The 23378-nt window shown below is 41.0% G+C and overlaps 1 protein-coding gene across 7 annotated transcripts in view; it reads right to left on the reverse strand.

Moving 5' to 3' along the window:
• GRIP1 (glutamate receptor interacting protein 1) overlaps positions 1-23378 on the reverse strand; it is a 676609-nt gene that overhangs the window by 73966 nt on the left and 579265 nt on the right. For 5 of the 7 annotated variants that reach the window (XM_036894904.2, XM_036894901.2, XM_036894898.2 and 2 more), the window contains 4 exons: positions 17196-17343; positions 15169-15338; positions 9143-9298; positions 8384-8539 (listed from right to left, as the gene is read on the reverse strand). In XM_036894904.2, the coding sequence (XP_036750799.1) occupies positions 8384-8539; positions 9143-9298; positions 15169-15338; positions 17196-17343 (630 nt within the window). The remainder of the gene's footprint in view (positions 1-8383; positions 8540-9142; positions 9299-15168; positions 15339-17195; positions 17344-23378) is intronic. The other 2 variants (XM_036894903.2, XM_036894905.2) reach the window with 1 other exon arrangement.

A 23378-nucleotide genomic window follows, 5' to 3' on the forward strand; every position in this document is an offset into this window, starting at 1 on the left:
ATGATGGAGTCATTTAAACTCTCCATTCCTCCTACCCACAAATTTGGCCTCTTCAAACTTGTTCTTTCCCACTGGATCTCCAGCTACTTTGTCATCTTTTATTTCATTCATTCCCGATATTCATCTAAGCCTCCAGGCACACATCTCTGTCTCATTCTCATGCCCAACGCAGGTCATGCAAGGTCCACTCCACTCCTGGACACCTTTTTCTCAGAGCTGCCCACAGAGACCCACGCCCCCTTGCCTCTGGGAGCTGGCGCTCCGCCTTCAGGCTCTGACGCTGGACTCTCACTTCTCCAGACAGGTCCTCTGGCTTCTTTAATTGAAACCTGGTAACACCACACACCTCAAAATCCTCTCCTATCAGCAGTCATTTTCTTTCACTCTCCCTGCACGGGGCAAGGAGAGAGAAGGGTTTGTAATACTCCTTGCTCCCCATATGCAGTGCTTTTTAACCTTAAACCATGTCTATTTAAAGTCTATATAATATACTTATTTCTGCTTTGTTTCATCTTCAAACACATAGATTTCTACTATTACAAAATTCTGCCCATTTCCTCACTGACTTCATGACTTGACTTTTAATTTACCTCCACTAGCCTGTAGTTTTTTCTTGTTCTCAGCATCTTTGATACCATGGTCATAACCTAACGGGCCAGCTTTATGGGTCTTCAGCTCTCTCAATGCCATTGCTAGTGATCCCACCCTGCTTCAGCTCTCTGCCAGCATAACTCTATGCTGGACCCCATCTTCCTTCAAAATGGAAAGAGCTCCAAATTCTCGGTATCTGGATCCTCCTTGTTGGTCACATGTCCTTCCTAGCCATCTTTCCCAGTCCCTACTACCCATCTTTGCCTATGACCTCTAGCCCCACTCCATTTCCCTTGTCTTCTAGTCCAGTGGTTCACAATTTTGTTTGCAACAGACTTTCCCCCTTCAACAGAAAGCATGTAAAGGATGCCTTTGTATTCCAGATAAAGAGGTACTGCAGATTCTAGGGCAGGAATTGGAGACCTCAGAGGCTTCCCCTCCCTCACACGGGAATCTGGGGAGCCCAGTTTGAAAGCCATCACCTTTACCCATTCCCTTCTACTAGCATCATTTTCCTCTACACTCCCCCTGGACTCCTGGTGACCACTTTAATGATGCATCTGCTAGTGTCAGAGATTCTTAACCCCATGAGGTTTTCAGTAGTCTTTGGTAATGCCCAGTCCACTCCATTGCTGGTACTAAGTTGGGGAAGGGTGCTACAGTCAGTCACTACAAATTCATGTTATTCTCTCTGGGGGCCTGGAATCTTTTGTTGTATATTCTTTTGGCACCTTATTTGACTTACCCAGGATCTGTCTCAAGCGTTTCTGCCATTACAAAGATCAAGCCTCACTCCATGCTTCATTCTGCTCAAACTTGATTTTTCTTATCATCATATATGTTCTTGCTTCTTTCTTTCCTGCTTTGGAAGGATGTATTCTTCCTTTCATTTCAAGGCTAACTGCTCCTCTCAGTATTTTTGATGCTGTTTCCACTTCCTCTGTGATTTTGTGCCATAAAAACCTCTTTTGCTGGCTTTTTCCAACTTTCCTACCCACTCCCTCAGCTTTCGACCTCTTTCCATAGATCTGTCTTGAGTCCAAGACTGTTTAAAATTTGGCTCTTCCCTACACCCTTGACTGAAACTACTCTCACTGATGACTCCCAGATTGCTAAAGTCAGTGGCCTCATCTGGGCTAAGCACGTCGCAGCAACTGGCTTTGGGAGCCATCCCTTTCTTTCTGAAATTGCTCTCTTGGCTTTAATGAAACTTTCTTCTTAAGTTTACTTTTTAAGTCCTAATCAGTTCCTTTGCCTTCTCTGCAGTCTAAACATGGAGTCACCCATGGTTCTGTCCTAAGTCTTTCCAACTTTCCTTCTTTCTTGCATTCACTTCCCATGCCTCTGTAATAGGACTTCTGCAGATATCTTCTCGATCTCACCTCTCTAGTTTCTCTCAGGCCCCAGTGATGAATTTCCTGACTTGATGGCTGTCCCTTCCACAAGATGTCTCACTGACTCTGCAACTTAGCATTTTCAAAACTAGTCAATCATCTTCTCTTGCTCATTGCTACTATGAATGGGACCATCACACATATAGTCCTCCAGGCTTGAAATCTCAAAGGAGACTTTGATTTATAACTCCCCATGGCCTCAAATTCAATCAGTTGTTAAGTCCCTTCAGGATGACTCTTGACTGATTTGTATCTTGTGTATATACTCCTTTTCCTTCTTACTGTCAACACTTCAGGCTTTCATTACTTTTTACTTCAATTATTCTAATATACATATTTCTGGGTGCTCTCATGCCCAGTGCTTTGTACATGTTATTGCTGGATTAATTTTCTCTTCATGATGAGGCCCCAACTTATCTGCTTCCTGGAGTAGGGCCTCATCATTGCTAATATATATCACCTTAGAAAACTTACAACCAGTGTCACTGCCTCTTGTCTTATGCTAACAGCTTCCAAATTGTTGCCAGAGTGGTTTTTCTAATATGCAAAGTTCATCCCTCAGTTTATAATCTTTCAGTGGCTCCCTATTTTCTATAGAACAACATCTCCAGTTCCAGCAGAGCACACAGACCCTCCTTAAATTCATTTTCTCCTGCCCAGCCAGTCTCATGTCCTTCTCTGCTCTCTCCATGGGCCATGTGCTCCAGCCCTACTTTCATACCTCTGTTTCTTCATATACACTGTGCCCTCTCCCCCATTAGCCCTTCCCCTAGGTTTTCAATGTCCCTTTCTCTGCCTTATCCAGTCAACGTTAGGTACTTACTTTTCTACATTTTCCACATTTCTAATACATGGTCTTATTTCAGTATTTATCAGACTTTTATTTACCTGCCTGTCTCTTCATTTTCCCCTGAGTTCTTTAAAGATCGGGACTAGATCTGCTCTCTGAAATTCCAGTGCCTGGGGCATTCAGTGAATAAATGAAGAATGAAATCAAGTTTTGTGATATCACCTACATTTTCCTTTCTGCAACCAACACTTCATGGAGATTCTGCTGAATGAAAGAACTAGAAGTTGTCCTTCAGGATCCCTGATTTTCTATGATGTAGTTCAATCCAGCATTGTAGCTGGCATGGTTGAGGATGGTGAGGTGGATCATTTGTCTGGGAGGAGTAAGGGAAATCTACCAGTCCTTAAGAAGCACCATCATCATTCTGTCTCAATAGGATTAAAGTCACTGAGATTAAAATAGCTTGAAGTAGCAGGTAAAGGTGACCTCCAGCCCCCAGCTTTTTATAGGTGGTAGCCTACAGTTCCAAGATCTGGCACACGGCCTATTTCATATTAATTCAGACCACATTTTTCTAGTGTGCCTCTGTTGATGTCACCTATATTTTGATTACTCTCCAGATCACACATTTTGTTATTTCTGGTACAGAACCACTAGGAGATACCATTTCCTGTTGGGAAGAATCTGGAGGTATGTTTCTTTCCAGTTAGTATTCAGAGTAGGAAGAAATATATCAGAACCCATTTGGCACAATACTTTCTATCTTTTAGATAAAGCTTTTCGGACTTCAATAGGAATACTTTATTTTCTGTGAATCTTTCTATAGGTTCACATTGATATTTTTTTCCATTTTAGATCTCAGTTTTGGACTACTTAATTGGAGCTAAAAACCATTTTGAACCCTTAAGTCAGCTGACTGCCATTTCTACTAAGAAAGAATCAAAAGAAATGGGTCAATTTAATAGTAATAGGAGGGATTAAGTTAGATATAGTGAAGATTTTCTCAAAGGAGAGACTTGGTGAACATTTAGAGAAGATAGTTGTGGAATTTCATTCTCTAAAAGGTTTTGAAAATAGAAATAATTCACTGTGGGGGCATTAAATTTATAAGCTTTACCTGGAAGCAAGTTGGGGTGATAGAAATTATTAGTACATTTATTTTAAGATTAAGAATATATTAAACATTGGTTTTATATAAAGTTATAATTTATCTAATAAATACAGGGTTATATTAAATAATGTAATACTTCACAATGAACTTTGAAAGTCCTCTGACATATTGGAATCTAGCCTTTGAAACAATAAAATTTCATTTGAAATTGTATGTACTGATTATTCACATACATTTAGGGCTTGGAAATTATTACCAGATATGGAAAAGATAAATTGTAGGTTTAAAGGTGAAGACAGAAGAAAAACTACCAATATCACTTGGAGGAGCAAAAGATAAGCTTGATGATCCTGCTTCATTAAAGTGGTTAGCAGCAAAAGAAAATACAGGTTATTTATAAATTACACCCTAAGTTTAGAAATTTGTATGATGAATTCTCTCTCCAGGAGCAGATACCCCTGCAAGGTACTGGCTCTGACCTGAGACGTGAAGATGGAAATGACTAAATTGCTGACATGCTGTGTTGGAGCCCTGCTAACTGGTGTGTGCCTGGGGGGTGGTCAGGACTCGCATCTGCTCTGTCCTATTCCCGTTCCCATTCCCAGCCGGAGGGTTCTGTTTATAGCCCTTCAAGTTTGCAGGACATGACCCTGTGTTTTTGTTCATTCTTATCTTTCCTAGTGTAAGTAAGAGAAGGGAACCAAAGACAACTTATTAGATCCTAAAGTTTAATAATCTGCTAAATGTTTCCCTAATTCTGAAGGCTATGAGGTTTACTGTTGGATAGGAAAACATTTAAAGAGTATGGAGAGCAAAGGACCTCAAAGATTCATTACTATGCCATGTTTATCATTATCTGAGCCTGTAATTCAAGACATCTATCTCACTGAAGTGTTCCGTGTTAGAGTTAACCTGCTGTGTGGACCCAGCACATTGCGTATCCTGTGATCCAGTTCAGGCGCACCAGGGACGGCCAAGAGCCGCCTTCTCCAAATGGGCACGAGGTGTGTGCAGTTCTTCAGCTGTCCCCTGGGGGGCTCCCCGTACAGTCACTGTTAGAGCCTAGCATTAGTTTGCCTTTGTGTTCTGCTCTTTTCTCAGAGGTTGATGGAAGGGACACAAGTTGTTAGGTTTTCTCACTCTCTATCTCAGCTCTTTTCACTGTTGCCCTCCCTAGGAATAAGTGGTGGTTACAAGAGAAGCAAAGACCATTCTAGAAATGTGTGCTAACTTCCACCCTGTGCTGCAATTCAGGCAGACTGGGAACAGGCAGAGCTGCACTGGCTCTGTGTACAGAAACAGAGAGCAGGTTTAACTAGCCAGATACACAGCTCAGCCGTGCTACCACCACAGCGGGCTGATGGCTTTGGCCAGTCTGGAAGGAGCTTTGGCCTCCCAGGCAGAAAAGAGGGCAGTCTGCAGGCTGTGGGTCAATGGTCAGCAGGATTCTGGAAGAGGTGACTAGAGGGTTCCCTTTGGGACATGGCCTTGCATTCTTCCCAGGGCTTTGTGGCACGCCTCCAAGCCTCGTGCTGGAGACGGTCATGGCTGTCCCTGAGAGACAAGCAAGGCACTTTCTGTTTAAATCCTTGTAACATGTTGTTACAGACTTGCTGTATTTCCCCCGTAGATCATTGATACAGAATGTTTTAATATTTATGTGAGAAGATTTCATTCTTTTCTGCCATGTCCTTCCTTTGTTCTAGAAACATATGTTTCTAAAAGAATTTTTTCTGTTTTGCAGGCTCTGGCCTCAACTCATCACCAATACAGCAAAGAGACTTTTTATTATATTTGCTGGGACTTGGCCATGATTCACCATCCATACAAATGGCCTGGTTGCTATAGAAACATAAGTATTAGGGAGCAGCAAAGAGTGGCACAGAATAAAGACATCAATAAAGTGGTGGAGATAAACCATGGTATAGTGAGAGTGGCAATAAAAATTTTATTATCCATTATTTGGGTAAACTTTTGCATCTAATATGACCATAACAAGCTTAAGCAAAGAAAATACAGACTAACTCCTCAATTTTTCCTCCCTGATGTTGGAATACTATCACTATTTCTTTTTTGGTCTTTTTGAAGTTGGAATAAAAGCTCATAGCTTTTGGGATCTTATTTTTGATTATAATATAAAATTATGATCTCCTGAGATACGTTTATAAACATTCTGGTAGGCATCTGGTCAGTGGTGCTCTAGCGCTCATGTCTACAGCAAACACAAATAGCTAGAAATAATTTGAACCAGGTTTCTGTTTAGATATTTCTACTATGGTGGAAAATAATGTGCTGATTCAAGAGAGAATTTATGAGTTGGTTACGGGTATCTGTGACAGCGTGGCCTCAGCTTTGTTTCCTGTTACAAAATTCAAGATGTGTAAATATCAACCTGAGATAGCTAAACATTTTATCAGTCATCTGTAGTCACCAATGTCTTTAATCAACACAGCAAGTCTTACTGAACACAAACATGTTTATCCACAGGAGCAGAAGCACAAACATAAATGAATTCGTTTTAATTGCTTTTTCCTGCTGAGGGCTTTGCCTGTTTCTGTAAGTGAGGAATGGTGCACATGGAGGCAGTATATGCAAAACACTTCATAAACAAATATCTACCACAAACCCTGAAAGAATTTTATGGAAGACTCAGGCCTTACGTATTATGCCCAAGTGGGTAATTATGATGAAAAATGCCTAAATTTGAGAGCAGTGTCAACAGATTTTCACACATGACAATTCAGATTCAGGCATAATAATAGCTAGCTCTGAAACTATTCAAAATAGCAAACAATTAAACATTGTTTACCAGGTTTTGTTTGGGCATATATATATATGAATACATTTAGAATCATAGTATTTACTTCCTTGGGTAATTGTGAAGACTGTATGAGAATACATGCACATTCTCAGCACAGTCTCAGCTGTGAGTATCTCTTGCCCTCTATGTCCCTTTTGGTGGTGAGAATATATATATTCTCTCATATAACCTCTGCCATTGCCCAGTGATGTTAAGGACTGTAATTGCCCCCATTTTGTAGCTAACAAGGCCAAGGTGCAAAGGCCACAGGGACTTGTCCCGGGTCTCACAGCCGGAGAGCAGTGATGCTGGGTTGGGAGCGCAGGCAGCCTGGCTCCCAAGTCTGTGGTTGTCATCAGTCCACTAAACTGCAAGTTGAAATCAGGAATATATTACAGTGGCAGCCATGGTTTTTTTTGGTAAGGAAACCTTTGGTTCCTGTAACATGGAGAGACCATTTCCCAGTGTGAGTGGAGGCCGGTCTCCTACACTGATGGTGGCACTGGTGGGACTGGTGACAGATCCACTTGCGAGATGAACCTCTGGCAAGCAAGCTGAAGAGGCAATAGGTCCAAGCACCTCTTCTCACAAGCACATTCTCTCTTCACTCCCAGCCTTGGAGTAGGTGGGTTTGATTGTATTGAGGTAACTTAAGTGTGTCCCTTATTTTATTCTCAAGGTAAACACAGGAACAAACCCTATCTTCTTTGAGTTTTGATATAGAAAAAATCACAATTATGGCCACTAAAAGGGACATACAGGACAAAAATTACACCTTTCTAGATTACGTTAGATCTAGTTGGAGACATAGGAGTTCTTTCCTCCAAACCTTACCTGATTATGATGAGAGATTATGATCTGCCCTACTAGAAAATTACAATTGAGGAGTGGTTTGTGTTTCTTCCCTGGTAAGGCATTCAAGCACCCTGGGTTTCTCTGTATGCAAAATCAACTACCCAAAGCAAGCAGCCAACCACATTTTCCTAGTCTTGCCTAGTCTATATTGAGCTTGGTTGTCACAGAAAATCATATTCTGAAGAATCCAAGTTGAAATTCCTAGATTTTAGGATGCTTATTGTAAAGATGAGTATCCTGCTAATCTGCCCAAGGCTGGAGTGGGCAACAGAAGTATGCATTAGAGCAGTAATTCTTAATGTGTAGGTTACTGGGAAAGTATTAGAATCTTGTAGAATGAGATATAATTTGAAAAGGCACATTCAAACTTACCATTGCTTATTTTTTTAGGGGATGAAGGTCATGAAATATAATCTAATATGAAATTTATAATAATATCAAACAAATGCATGGGATTCTTATATTTATCAGAAGTTAGGTTCCAAACAACTGCTTTTGAGTGAGTAAGAGACTTAAGAACAAATATAAGAATATAAGAAAGGAGTCTTAAAGGAAAAAGAAAATCACATCTTTGGTTATTTTACCAGATCCAGGGAGCAAGAAAGAAATTTCCAATAAAAAGTTGTAGGCAAAGGTCATGTGAACTAACAACTTCAGTCTGCAACTGTGCTCAGTGCGATCGTCGTCATATGGATAATGGTATCAGTTCTGTGATCTCTGGCACAGAGCTCTGAGCTACTCAGCATCTCCCTGTTCACGTAGGCACTGCAAAACACCCTTCCCAGAGGTTCCCGTGTAGCACAGACTCCAGGCCAGATGTCGGGGGCGAGCAGTGCACTTACGCGAGCTTTTGAAGTCCTTCTTCTTCAGCCTCCTCCTCATCATGGTTCCCCGCGGGCTGGTGGAGTAGAGGCTGCGCGGGAGGGTGCCCATGTTCAGGGAGCTCAGGCTGTATGCGCTCATGGAGGTAGGGGAGAAGGATGAGGACACCAAGGCCGCTGTAAGAGAGTCAAGACTTGGCATAGAGCATTCTCGGGGAGACACACAGGACGCACAGCAATGGCTGGGAAGTACCCAGCCAGACTGAGGCCAGGGCTCAAAAGCCATGGAGTCAGCGCTTTGGAATCCCAGAGTTACAAGAGCCTATAAATGCCCAAGGAGCAGCACAGTCCTCGTAAGCATGATGGAACACAGAGAGGCTCTAGGAATTTTGTTTTAGACAAAAAAATAAACATTCAAATTTCTCCACCAGCCAGAGCTGAATGCATCAGGTAGACCTCATTTTCATACACATTTTCTGACATGAATTTCACTAATGGTTCTACATCCACAAAGATGTGACAACACTGTACTCTCTCTAGCATTCTTGATTGTTATTTCTGGACCACATATAAGGCATTCTGGACATTGACATTCTTTCCTAACGATAAATGCTTTCTGATGGACGAGAAAAGACTTGGGAAATGTCAGAAAGGGTAAGGTGCTACTACAGAAAGAGCCTATAGCATCCACGACACCAAATATGGTATGAAGTCAATGAGGAAGGAGTAGAAGAAGGCAATTTAAATAAAAGACCAGGAAGAGAAAGCCTGGAGCATTACGAGGGCTGTTTGGAGGAGGTGCTTTGGGGAATGGTGGGGCTGGCACTCCGCAGTGGTCGGGGTGGCCCGTGTTACAGTGATGGCAGGTGCGAAGGCTGCTGTGGTCGCCGGCCCAGGAATCCCAGGTAAGTTGCCTGTTGCTCCTCTGAACTTTCACTGCCCATATGAAGTGATGATGAGAAATAAGAAAAACAAACAAACAAACAAAGAACCGAAAAAGAGGAAAAAGTAACTGAATTGTGCAAATAAAAAGTGAAACACAAGCTATAAAACTGCTTGCAAAATAAAAAGAAAAGAAATCTACTGGCTCTGCCCTCTCCTCAGCGGTCAGCAAAACAGGTGATGAACATCAGGGATGGAAACTTTTCAACTTCCCAAGAATAATGCATGTCTTTCCCCAGCCTATTTTTTTCCCTCCTTTTAAAATGACTATTGAATCAATTTCTAATCTCTCCCTGTGCTTCACAGCAGAGATTAAAACATTTTTTTTTACCTTGAAAGTCAACCCCACTAGAGATCTATGGCCCATGATTAGTAATTAAAGATTTGCATATCTTGCCAGTTGGTGGCACTTGTTTTGAGAAAATAAAAAAGAAGGAACAATAAATCACACTGGTTCCTGATTCAAGTGGTTTACTGGTCACACATCACAACTTACTGCTCTGACATTTTAATTGCACTATGATCCATCACCTGGAGTTGATTTTTCTCAAAAATAAACCACTCTAGTCATCTATCAATATTAGGAGCTTATCTGTCTCCCCCATAAGAAGATGAAAGTTCTTAATATATTTTATAATTTTTGTATTTTTGAAAAAATGTTTACAGCCGAAAGACAGTTAATTCTTAAGCTATTTCACATGTTATTACATTTTCTTAAGATGCACACTATTTTAAAGATTATTTCACAGTTCTGCTGTCCTTTTTTTAAAAAAAAAAGTATATTGTGTTTCCATTTTGTCATCAATATTGTTTAGATTTTATTTTTTACCCATGTGAGCGATATGAGCAAAATAGGAGCGATATTATGTTTGTTACTGTATCTGATACTAAATTTTTCATTTAGCAATCACAAAGGTAAAAATAACAGATAAACTCATATACCCTACTGTCTTGATTCTATCGTTAGGTTACCTTACATGTGAACTATATAACAACATTAGTCATGTTAGGAGGCCAAATACTGTGTACTTAAAGCAGGGTGATTTAGATAAGAAGTTACACCATCTGTGCTATCAGCCACTTCACAGCCTGTGTGGCATGAGACAGTACGTGAACAAAAGCACTGGAGACATCCCTGCGGGCTGAGGCTGGCCAAGGTTTCAGTTCTGGCTCTGGCCCTTCCTCTCTGTGGGACTTGCCAGTTACTCAGCCTGTCTAAGCCTCTGTTTCCTCACAGGTCAGATGAAGATCATGGAAGCATCTAGCCCACAGGACAACTGTGAGAATTATGCACATAAGGGCATAAAGTGCTTTAGCATGGTGCTGGCCCACAGAATAAAAACCAATTGAGCTCTCAATCATATTCATTCTGTCTGCTTTCTATCTACTTGCCAGCAAATGAAGTTATCTTTTAAAGGAAACAGATGTATCTCTCACTTAACAAATTTCACTCGCTGGACACTTACATTTAGAGAATATCTCAGAAAACTACAGAACACATCCATAGTGGCCATAATTTGGTATTACTAAACCATCTGGCCCTTTCTTTCTATTCCACTACTGCTTCTATTTTGGGTTCCACCTCCCTCTCCACGTTTCTCGTTTCAAGCCACCATTCCTTTACCTAGACCACTACAGCAACTTCAGACATGGTTCCCTGATTCATCCACTACATACCTACCTTCCAGTTTCCACAAGACAGTTAGTATAGTCTTTTAAATACATAAGTTAGATCATGTCACTCTCCTTTAAGCTACTTCAGTTACAAAAAGAACCAAATATGACCCCTGCCTATCCAGCTTCATCTCCTATCACTCTCACCCTTTTTGACTGTCTCAGCCATAGTGGACTTTTTATCTGTTCTTAGCATGACCCAGGCAGCTTCCTGCCTCAGGGCATTTGCACTTGCTCTTCTTTTCTGCCTCTATAATTCTTCTCCCAGCTGCTACATGGCTGGCTCCTGCTTATCATTCAGGTCTCGGCTCAGGTGCCACCTCCTCAGAGAAGTTGTTCTTATTTCCCTGGCTGAAATAGCTGCCCTCTTCCATGCTATCTCGTTAGTGTTTTACATTCTTCACAGCACTCATTACTGAATGAAATGGCTTTTTTATTTAACATATTTTTAATAATTGTCTCTCTATACTGGAATTCCATGAAAATAGCAAACTACTTAGCTTGTCTTGCTTGTAGCTATATCAGAGCAATGAGCACAGTGCCTAGTACATAATGACCCATGGACAGATGAATGAATAAATGAATGCACAGAAGAACTGGAATACCAGCCATTTGTCCATGTCCGCACTGCAGCTACACAGCAGCATTTCCCTTGTGATAGAGCATTGCAGGGGAAGTCCAGAATGGATTCTCTTTTGCCATCCTCCTTGCATTTTGGGGTATACAAGGAGACTTTAGCAAGATGCAGTCATTGCTGGGTCTGACTAATCAACATCCACAGCCACACTACTGTGCTTTTTACAGAGTACTGTCTGTATTTCAAATGAAGGCAGAGTTGATGGGTGGACTTCAGAATGCTACACTTTTTCGCCCAGGTCTTTAGGAGTGCTTTGAAGATTACTGGGCATTTTTGTTTTTAGGACTGTAGAGTCCAATTAAGAAATCAATAAGAAAGGTATTATTGACCACCCACTTGTGCCCAGCATCGCGCCAATGGTTGCAGGCAGGTTAAATGTAGGTTATAACTTTTACCTGGACTTTGAACTATTATTGGGAACTAAATCTTCACTTAGGTAATTAAGAGACAAAAATGATATAAGATAATGCACGACATTTCATGCCATGGATAACGAATACAAAAGATGCTCAATAAATAATGCAGGCCAGACGAGATAGCTCCTGCCGATTCTGAATGTATACTCCCAATCTGTTTTACTGTATGATGGTGTGCTTAACACTCACGTATCAGGCAAGTATCTCAGGATTTTAAAAATAATATGTTACACTTTGGGCATGCTCTTTCATTTTTCAAAAAACCATTTATATGCACTCTCTCTAATGGTCCTAATAATACAGTCACCTTTCACTGAGTATTGCTACATGTAAGCACTGTGTTAAGTACCTTTTCAAGGATTATCTCAGATAGGGCTCACAATATACTTATGAGGCAGGTATTAGTATAAAGCCCATTTTACAGATAAAGAAACTGATGTACAGAAAGTTGGGTAACTTGCTAAGGTCCCAAGTGGTAGAACCAGAATTAAAGCTTTGTAAAAGTCTGATCGTAGAGTCCCTGTCCTCAGCCACCAAAACACACTGCCTCTTCTGTGGGAGTTCCTCTTTGTTACAGGTAAACAGCAAGTACATACACAATGCTTTTCACATGACTCCATGGTGTCACCAACGTGAAGTCCTAAGAGGTATCTGACCTGGAGAGTACTTTTTTTTCCTCTCCAACTGTACCCTCTTGCCTGGTCCAGGATGTCAGAGGGTGCAGGCATCAGCTGCTTTCGTGGTTCCTCCATGTATGGAGCGCACAAATGGAAGGTCTTCCAGATCCTGAAGCATTGAGTCTTGTGCCTCTGCTCACATTTTCTTTTCCTAATTCTCTGTTTCCGTCATCATGATTGTGTCTCCCAAAAGCTCTCAGGGGCAATACTTTCTAACCTTACTGAAAACTCATTCTGGTTGGCTTTTTTAATGCTGCTATTTATCAGCAAAAGGAACAGTTAACCTCTTATTCCTAGTTGATGTGCCCATTTCTGTATTTCTCTGAAAACAGCAGTGAATACTTTATTGCAGGGCAAAATTTGGGAATTATATCTGCATCTACCCATGAGATGAGAGACACACTCTTCAGGCATCAGAATTCTTGAAAAAATTACCGGAGTTTTCTTGTGGAAAAAGGGTAAAACTATGTAAAACAATTGCAGTACATACAAAACACTGAAGTTTGAGAAATATAAACATCATAAAATGTTTTAGTATTTTTTTCCCTTCTTATCCATGATTTAGTTATAGTTAGGAGCCAATATTTACTTCTTCTTGGAAATGCAAGTCTGATTTTAATATAAAATGTAGGGAGATGCCTATATGCTAGAAAGGAAAATGGCAAACAGCTTTTGTCCAAAGTAGATGGTAAGGTCAGAGGTGAAGGCTGGAAGCCCTTACATTATGGAGCTTCTCCTCCCCACCCTACTCTGAAAAAACACAAATGATATCAGGTTTTCCACAGTGAAGGGAAAACATATTTGTTCTCAGTCTCCAGGCATTTTGGTATATAAGTTCATCTCAAGTCTTGACAGGTAAAAATATTTAATATTTCATGAGTTGGAAACTATTTGTGGTTTGTGAACAGGGCAAATAAAAGGGGAAAAACGAGGTTGCTAAGGATAATAACATTTTTAAAAGGCCTGTCACACATTTCTGATTCACTGATACTGGAATTTACCAAGCAAACTCTCATGCTGGAGAAGTGTGCTTTCTTAACCCTACTGTGCTCCAGATCCACTGACGACTTTGGATCAATTCAGAAGACACTTGGTTTTAGAAACCTGTCCTTTTGGCCGGTGTGAGGACAAGCGCCCTCACACCTGGGGCCTCCTGTGGGAATGGCATGCGTTCTCACGCACTGCACCCTTGCCAAACTCCTTATCATTTCGATTCAACTGAGGCAGGATTTCTTTTCATATCCTGCCTATGCTGCACCACTTCTCTACACCAGTGTTTACGATTAAAATCTGAGAAGGCAATGCAGCATGAGAGGTCTGCGTTAGCTCCAGGGCTAAGCTCCACTTAATTAAAAAGGTTGCATCCAGCTGACTCATTCAGTAAGAAAATTATCTATCTGGTGCCTCTTTTCTCTTAAACTGTGGGAAGTGTAGTGTTTTAGAAGGTGGGAGACACACGGTACCAAAGATCTCCTGATAAGCAAAATTTTGATTCCAGAGAAAATTGTTTTCTTTCTTTAAACATACAGAATGTGTTCTCATCAGGGCCCCCTGACAGCACTAGGGAGCCTTCAAGGAATTGATTTCAAGGAATACAAAGGAGGGCACTTGGCTTAAGGAAAAGGATGGAGAAGGAGTCAGAACAAAGGCCTCACTGGAGAGGCTTCATTTGAGTTCGGGCTCAAAGCCCTTTTTTGTAATAATACCCGGTGTATTAAATAATACAAATACCACCAGGTATTATTTAAAGATAGCTAGGTGGAGGGTACATGAATACTCAGCAAACATATCTGTGAGCTTCAAAGCAGTGAAAATGTTGATTTCCTCAGCAGACACTTGTTTGGGAATAAATGTATCAAATATTCTGATGTTCCCTGGAAAGGTATTTGGCCAAAAAGGTTGTCTCTCAGCCAAAGAGCAAAACTACTCTGGCAAACAGACCTAATACAGAGAAAGTCAGCCCTTCATACAACTGGTTTTATTTCCTCCCAAATATTTGAAGCACCTGCCTATTAAAAACTATTTTTAAAAAGTTGATTTTAATTTAACTTTTAACTTTCAATTAACTAGTAAATGACTATGACAAAAGTGGGAATCTTACTCTTTCCCTTCATTGCCCTTCAAAGAGTGGAAATTCAATATGAACAATTGGAAGTCAAATTATTTCCCTCTCCTCCACACTCAACTTGCACCAAAGGCCTTTTCAAAAGAAATTTCAACTAGTACAAACTTAAAAATTCTGTTTCAAATAATGTTTCTTCAATTTGGGGATTTCAAATAAATTACTTGGGAAAAGAGCTTTGCAAGACGAAGATGAGCAAACAAAGATAACCTGTTATTCTGAAAAGAAATAATAAAGGTAGAATTATAAACTCAGTGTGTGTCTGCTTTCCAGCTTTGCTGGAGGAGCAATAACTGTAGGCAGCAGATAAAGAGATTTATCCAGATGGGCCTTCTCACCATGGTCGGGTCCCTTCAGGGCCAGGCGGGTCTGGTGATGGGGAAGAATCTCAAGCTTGACCTGGTCGGTGGTGTTTGCCAGGAACTGGGTCGCTTCCGCTAGTGTGCAGTACTCCATGCTGGTTCCGTCAATGGACAGGATGTGGTCCCCCACGTGTAGTGCGCCACATCTGCAGAAGTACAAATACTCAGCCTGACAAAGCGCCTCCCTGTTTGCAACATGCCTTTCATGCCCTTCATAGCTAAAACTTCACCCAGTTCTCATTCACTTCAAGAAGGAAGCTTGAGTGTTATGGGAAACACCATCTGTCCAATGCTAAGTACCTTGGGTATGACTAGGAGTGAAAACCTTGTAGAGTAGACAAGAAAATTCAATGAAGTGTTTTTCTCTTATCCTTCTTAAAAAAGATATCTTTTTGGAGTGGTGGCACCCAAAGTTCAAGGTATGTGAGCAGGAAGGGCAGGAAGAACAGGAAAATTTTTCCCCTTGACCTTTTTCTGTGATTTTTCCTCCTGGGTGTTGATATCTATTCATAGGAGTTGGTAAGGATTCAGCTTGTCAAGGCGTGACTCACAGAATTGGAACAGGATCATTTACAACTAGTTCATGTGTGAATGCGAATAACTTGGGGGAGATTCAGCTGATGCTTTCTCAGAATCCTCTCCCACAAGCTGCTAAGCATTATTGTGTTTTGTTTTGTGATTCTGGAGTTAATTTATTAGTGCAAAAGCTCTCGATGATGATGGAGATTCTGCAGGAGAAAAAGAGTAATAAAAGGAAGCCTGGTGGTGAGTGAAGGGCAAGAGGGGATGGGGCAGGGGCTGGAGGCCACACCTGGCTGCACTCAGGAGCCGGGCTCCTGGGAGAGCTGAGAACAGCCACGGCAAACACAGCAGCCTGCCGGCCCAGTCAAGGGGGCGGCTCCTTAGTTGGGTGGTCCCGGCGGAGTGGGACTAAACAGGGAGAAAATTCAAGCACCCTGTGCTGATGAACTGGAGAACACACCCGGGTCAACGGCTGTCACTGTTAAAGGCCTGAACATAGGGCGAGACCCCCGTGGAGCTGCACACCTGCCATTGCAGGGATCCTGCCGGCTCCTGCGTCAGAGCCAGATGGTCTACCAGGCCGGGTGAGGGCACCTGGGGAAGACGGCGGCCACAGGCAGGGGAGACTGGGCCTTTGAGGGTATCTAAATTTTCCCACAGTGAAAACAGTAGAATAGTCTACTTCTTAAGACAAAAGCATTTCAAGTCATCCCTTCCATCTAAAAATACAATTCTGCGTGGATGCACTTGGAGTGGTTCAACTATGGGAGGTGGGGGTTTTTCTTACCAGGAGCTGTTATTTATTAGGAGGTAAGATAGTCTTCCTGCCACCCTGCCTTTTTTTTCTTATAAGTCTCAAATACTAATTAGGAAAAAGAATGCAAGAAAAGAACTTTTATTTTTACTGTGTCAAGGAGTGAATGATGTCTTCAGGATCCCTTGAAGATTATGAAACCCTAAGAGTAACATACTATGACAGTATAGGACCTTCCTTTAAAGACTGCATAATTAATAATAATATATTTTTTTTAAGAGAAAAGGAGTAAGATTTCATGGTGGTAGGATTTAATTGTTAGTAATTCAGGAAAACCCATGGTGTCTCCACATGGCACGTAATTAAGATCTGCTTAGCGCCTCTGCACCAAACCAGGCTTTACACTCTAGCACACAGTAGGAATGCTGCTCAGTTGCTTGACTTTTTGTTCCGTTTCTGAAAGCCACATCAAGCATCTGGGTGAGGTGACATTATGTCAGGTGGTGGCTGATAAGGTAAGTGAAATTTTAGGCCCTAGAATAGTGACTTGTTTTCAAGGTGAAACTTGTATAAACTGGAAGGAGGGTTGTTTCTATACAGTGTGTATTTGTGTGAATGCACGGAGGTATGTGTATGTGCTACACATGTGTGTAAATACACATATAAATATATATATATTTTAACACAAATGCAGTTTTGAAAGGTAGGCACTTTTTACAACACTCACCTGTCTGCAATACTTGCCGATTTGATTTTGTCTATGACAATGACCTGTTTGTTACAGCACATCGAGGTAGTTAGGGCAACCCCAAGGCTGGCACCAGGAGTTTTGGCAACTTCAACGAGTAGTGGGCCGGATGCTGTTGCCACAGAATCTATGGAAGGACAAATTTCAGAAAACAAAGCAAAATAAAACAGATAAGCACAAAGACACACAAAAATGTAAAGAATATTCAGTCTGAGCTTGGCCTGTTAGTGTTACCACCACAACTTAGATTCCCCTCCATACACATGCCCTCAACTGGCAGTTGCTCTTAGGACACCTGCTCTATCCAGGTTGTATTATAGTGATATACACACAGGTTTACCTCTTCAAGCAAAATTTCAGTGTGCTTTTATGGCCTCTACACCACATACTAGATCTCTCAATAAAACTATAAACAATTAATTTTTTCAATAAACATCTTAGCACCTACCATGGATAGATGGATGGAAGGGAGGGAAAGAAGGATGACTAAATGAAGTCTCTAAGCAGCCAGATAGTAGGAAAGCATACACTAAGTTGAATTTGTAAATAAATCCTTCTGGGCTTTCCCTATTCTGCACCTGATCCAGGGTCACCTCAGGGTCACTTCAGACCATACGTGATCTGTGTGGCTTGGAATACTTATAATTCTTTCAAGTCCTACTCACTGTTGGGGACTCACTATAGACATTGATTCCTCTGGGAAGCCTCTCCTGATTCATGATTTGGTAAGAGCCCTTTCTCATGTGCTTTCACAGCCTGCTATATTCCTGCTGTTGTAGCCCCCACCTCACTATTTCATAATGGCCAGTGTGGATCATATGCCTTGTCCTTGGCCAAACTGCAAGCTTGCTGTGAAGATGCTATGTCCTGTCGATCACAGCCTCCTCACTGTCTGGCATAGTGATTGGCACAGAGGAGAGGGGCAATAAATAGTTGTTGAATGAATGCATGAAAAGTTAGAAAACTCATGATGTCATCTGAAGCTCAAAAGAAGCAGGGATCATACAGGAAGGAGCCCTGGACACAGATTAAAACACTTTCATTTAATTCTTCTATTCACAATATTTTGGTCACGGTAACTTAGACAAGTTACTGAAACTTTCTAAGGTGGCATGCTTATCTATGGTACCTTTCTCTCAGTGTTTATTACAATGAAATCAACATATAGTTTAAGTACTTTGTAATTTATAAAGTGCTATACATATACAATATTATTATTATTGTTGTTGATATGATCTCAAGACTGTGTCATCTCACTTTTCAAGACTGCAAGATTGCTTTGTAATATTTTTCTGATTTTCTGCTGCTCTGGTATTTGAGACTTTATGAATACAATGTCTTTCTGCAAATAAGTCTTTATCACCAAGGCATCATTCAGATGCAGTGAACCAGGAAATCTGTATTCCTACTGCTGAAGCTCAGGCAGTAAGAACTGATCACAAAGCTCCATGGGAGACATCCATTGTCAGTTTGAGATGAAACAAGATTTCTTAAATAAGGTAAAGATGAGAACATTCATTCTGACAACATTCATATTCCAGTGCTAAGGATTCTTGTATGTACTATTTCTTAACTGATGGGTAATATCAGAATAATTTAGTTCTAAAAAAGGCTAAGAGACCATCAGGGCTTTATGGGGCAGAGTCTCAATAGAAGTTGTCAGGAGCCAATGATCTCAGTCTGCTGAGTGGACTTTGTGACCCTGGGGAGTTATAGTTATAATTTTCCCATGAACCTACTGGATGGTGGCTACCACTTTGGTCTTCCTCTCCTTGCCACGTTAAGCCTCTGATCTAGGGCCACCGACATCAGGCTTCTCTTCCTTCTCCTCACTTCCTGCTGATAGTCTCAAGTGCCTCACGTGGTCACGGCGCTGATCAGGGTCCTGCCTTACTCTCACCTTGCAGTTTATAGGAAGTAGTCCCTGGGGCTACATGCAACAGTGGTTTGCACCACATCTGCCTCCCTTGGGAAACCCTCGTGAAGAACGCCACTTAGCTATCACTAAGGTAGTCGACTCTGCCCATCTCTCAACTCTGATAGTCAAAGTTCTGCTGCTATGCCGAGAGCATATAATCTGACGCCTCTACCTCCAGCCCTGGGATCTGCGGTCCTCTTCCTTGCGGATGCTCCCTAGCAACACCTTCTCCTGCTCGGGCCAAGTCATACGTGAGCTCTGGCCCAGCGGGGGCATTTCTCACATTACAGAACTTTACAAGGACTTTTATGGAGTTGTCATTAACATGATATTCCCATAGGCTTGCTGGATTTTAGTAGGTTTGTCAGGTGATGATCCCATACATTCTTTCACATGTCTTTCTCATGTCAAAGATACATTTATTTGGCTGAACAGATGAAAGTAGTAAAGTTTCTCTGTTACTTATAACAATCTTTTACAAATGACAGAAGCTGATACTTATTCACTGGTTTCCCCTCTTCCTTCCTTTCTTCTGCAATAAGCTTCCTAAGTGTTAGCTGAGCAAATGGCTGTCCAGCTAAGGATTCCTTCCGGCCTCCAGCGCAGTGAGGTGCAGCCATGTGACTAAGTTCCAGCCAACGGGGAGTGAGTGGAAGTGAGACTGGCACCTTCTGGACGTGCTCTTAAAAAATATAGCTGTCCCACCCTCCTACCCTGTTGGCAGGAATCTAATTGGTGCAGCCACTATGGAAATCAGTATGGAGGTTCCTCAAAAAACTAAAAATAGAAATACCATACAACCCAGTAACTCTGCTCCTAGAAATTTACCTGAAGAAAACAAAATCCCTGATTCAAAAAGATATATGCATCCCTATGTTTATCACTGTATTATTTACAATTGCCAAGATATGGAAGCAGCCAAAGAGTCCATCAATAGATGAATGGATAAAGAAGAGGTGGTACATATACACAATGGAATATTATTAAGCCATAAAAAAGAAAAAAATCTAGCCATATGTGACAATATGGATGGACCTAGAGGTTATGCTAAGTGAAGTAAGCCAGGTGGAGAAAGATAAATACCATATGATTTCACTTATTTGTGAAATCTAAAAACAAAACAAAACAAAATGAATAAAGCAGCAGTAGACTCATAGACACTGAGAAGTGACTGGTGGTCAACATAGGGGAGGGGTTGGGGTGCCTGGGTGGGGTAGGTGAGGGGACTAAAGAGGCACAAAAATCTCAATCATGATATAAATTGATCAGGGGGATGAAAATGCAGCAAGGAGATTATAGTCAATTTTTCTGTAACATCTTCTATGTTGACAGATAGTAACCATACTAGAGAGGGTGAGGATTTAATAATGTGCGTAACTGTTGAACCACTGTATCATATACTTGAAATCAATATAATATTGTATATCAACTATACTTCAATTAAAGAAGAGAAAGAATAGCTGTGTCCTCCTCTACCTCATTTCCCTCTTCCTGCCATTGTGTTGTGGCCCCAGAACTGGTGAGCCATCTTCAGCCATGCAGTCAAGGGCATCAAGACACAGAGACAGGAAGCTTAGCTAGGTTCCTGAAACCTAAGAGCTTTTCTGTTTCAGGAGAAATCTCTTAGGGATTGCTTAATCTCCCAAGAAATAAACTTCTATCATATTTAAGCTCACATTATAACTTTGGGTCTTTGTTACCAGCTGCATCTATGTTCTGAGAAGCCTTTTCACTTGAGTCTATTCCTCCAATGTATCGTTCTTGAATTGTTATTCTTAGAAGCAGCTATTTCTAACCAGGTGTTTGCAGATGTGAAGTTTATAAAATGACAATCAATCATTAACCAGTACACACACTAGTTAGTCATTTTCAGTAAAAGCATTACATTGTGATTAAAGATCAGAGTTTTTAAAGAGGTTATCAGCATATGTAGAAGTTGTTAAATATAAACTCTTAACATTATTACTTTTTTCTGGACTATATATTTGTCAAGGTATTAAAAATTAAATTCTTGAATGGTTCTAATGTTCCTGCTATAGTGAAGAATGAATATTAGATTTTTTCCTGTAGAAAGAAATGATAGGAACAGGGATGTCAAGAAGCGAGAAAGGGTACAGATCTTCTGCCACCATTACTTTGGTGGGGAGAGGGCCCACTCACAGCTACCCTGGGGCACCTCTGAATGGAAACTAGAATAACAGCCTTGCTTTAATAGTATTTTCCCCAGTAAGTCTTCAAAGGAACAAGGGCAATATTTCCATTGGGTGAGCGTAATGTGCAATTAATAAGTTTCTTTTAAAAATTTAAAGTAGAAAGCCTCAGAATTCTGAGTAGAGAAATTTAAAGACATGGCTAAGGGAAAAAGCACTGTGATTCTGAGCTGGGCTCAGGGCTGGAGGTCTGGAGGGTAATCTGAGCTCTGCCACCAATGTACTTTGTGGCCCAAGCCAGCATCAACCTTAGACCTCATTTTCTTCAATTGCAAAAATAGGGCACTTAAATAAAAGCTCACTAGCCTTGATGATTTCTGCCTCTAAGAGAAATAGCAGTGTCAGGTAAGTAAAAGTAGTGGAAATCAGAAAATCAGAGGTATCAATTTTATAAAAATACACAATAGCTGAATTAAAATTCCAATACCCTGCTAATGAGTAGAAGAGGTGAACTGCTAGGTATAAAAGTGATTCTAGATAACTGATGTTTATCAGGACAGAATGCAAAACCTCAGACTTCTAAATATTTTGATGACAACAATAACATCCTTCAAAGGCTGAATTTGAGGGCTGGTCCCCCACCTCCCTTCAATCATCACCTAATATGAAGCATTCACACTGAGGATTTCCCAGAGCTGAACTTCAACTTTCTAGCAAGGCTATGTCATAATGAGGTCCTAACTTACGCAGAAAAAAAACTGTCGAGGAAAGGAAGGTGCTTGTCCCATGTAAAGATTATCAGGGATTGTTGACAACAGTTTACTGAATATGAGCTCCTCTATTCTCTCTCAACAGCAGCTGACAGCTTCACTTAACCGTGACCACTGTTCAATTTATGTGTCCAGAGCACATCCTTCCCCTGAGTTCCTGCCAGCTCCTTGAACAATTCTTGGATGTCGTGTAAGCACACCAAACACAATGTGTCCAAAACTGCACTGCCCACTGGTTTTTCTTTCTCCCAGTGAGGACCTCATTCTATGCTCCATCTTGCAAACCAGAAACCCAGTAGTCATTCCCAGCTCCAATTTCTCCCTCACTCTCACAAATTCCTCATGACTCTAATTTTTAAATAGCTCTCAGTTTCATCCTTTTTATCCACAATCACCATTTCAGTCCAAGTTACCAGCATCTGATATTCCCTCATCCTCTCATGGCCTCCACCTTCTCTAATCCAGGGAGATATTGTAAGGGTATGTATCTCATCTCATTAACCTCACGCTTAAAACTTTCTAATAGCTATTTCTGTAATGGATAAAATTACTTAAGAGAGTCTATAAGGAGCTTCTTCACCAGTTTCTTTTCCACCATTCAGCTCCTGACACCCCTTTCAATTATTAAAAAATGCGGTGTGCTGGTCCCTCACTTATACTGTTATGTGTACCTGGGATGCTCCAACTCTCCCCGGGGGCCTCCTTCACCTGCCTCTTCCCACTGTTCAAACATCACTTCCTCATGGATTCCTGCCCTGACCTGCAAATCGTGTCAACAACATGCCTGCTACTCTTTACTAGAACCCTATGCTTTTCCTCCACAGCAACTCTAATAAGTTTAATTCAATAATTAGTTGCTTAATTGTCCTTTGATTAAAAACATAGACTCCATGCATCAGGGACTGCATATGTCAGGCTCATGACTGTCACTCTCCACAGTGTCTGCATGCCATCTATGCACATAGTAGGTGCTCAATGGAATGAGTGAAAGAATGGATACTTCTCATTTTACTTGAGGCCTATGCTAATGATATTAATGATACAGAAATTTAGGTTCTATTCATTTGCTTGAAATAGTTCCTAGTGTCATTGGGATCCTGTTAACCTTGTACTTATATCTTTTCAATGGCCATTCCTTTAAGGGTGCAAACGCATACATTGATGAGGTTGATGAGGGATATTATTATTCTAAATTTTAAGCTTGCATAATGAACTCCATCCAAGGCCTCATAATATCAGACTGAGAAGTTTTTTAGTTTTTCTGATCATGGATTAGGAAACAATCCATTGGGGGGAAAGTAACCTACTTTCTTCCAGACTGAAT

The sequence above is a fragment of the Manis pentadactyla genome, chromosome 10 (genome assembly GCF_030020395.1).
Source record: "Manis pentadactyla isolate mManPen7 chromosome 10, mManPen7.hap1, whole genome shotgun sequence".
Taxonomy (NCBI): Eukaryota; Metazoa; Chordata; class Mammalia; order Pholidota; family Manidae; genus Manis; species Manis pentadactyla.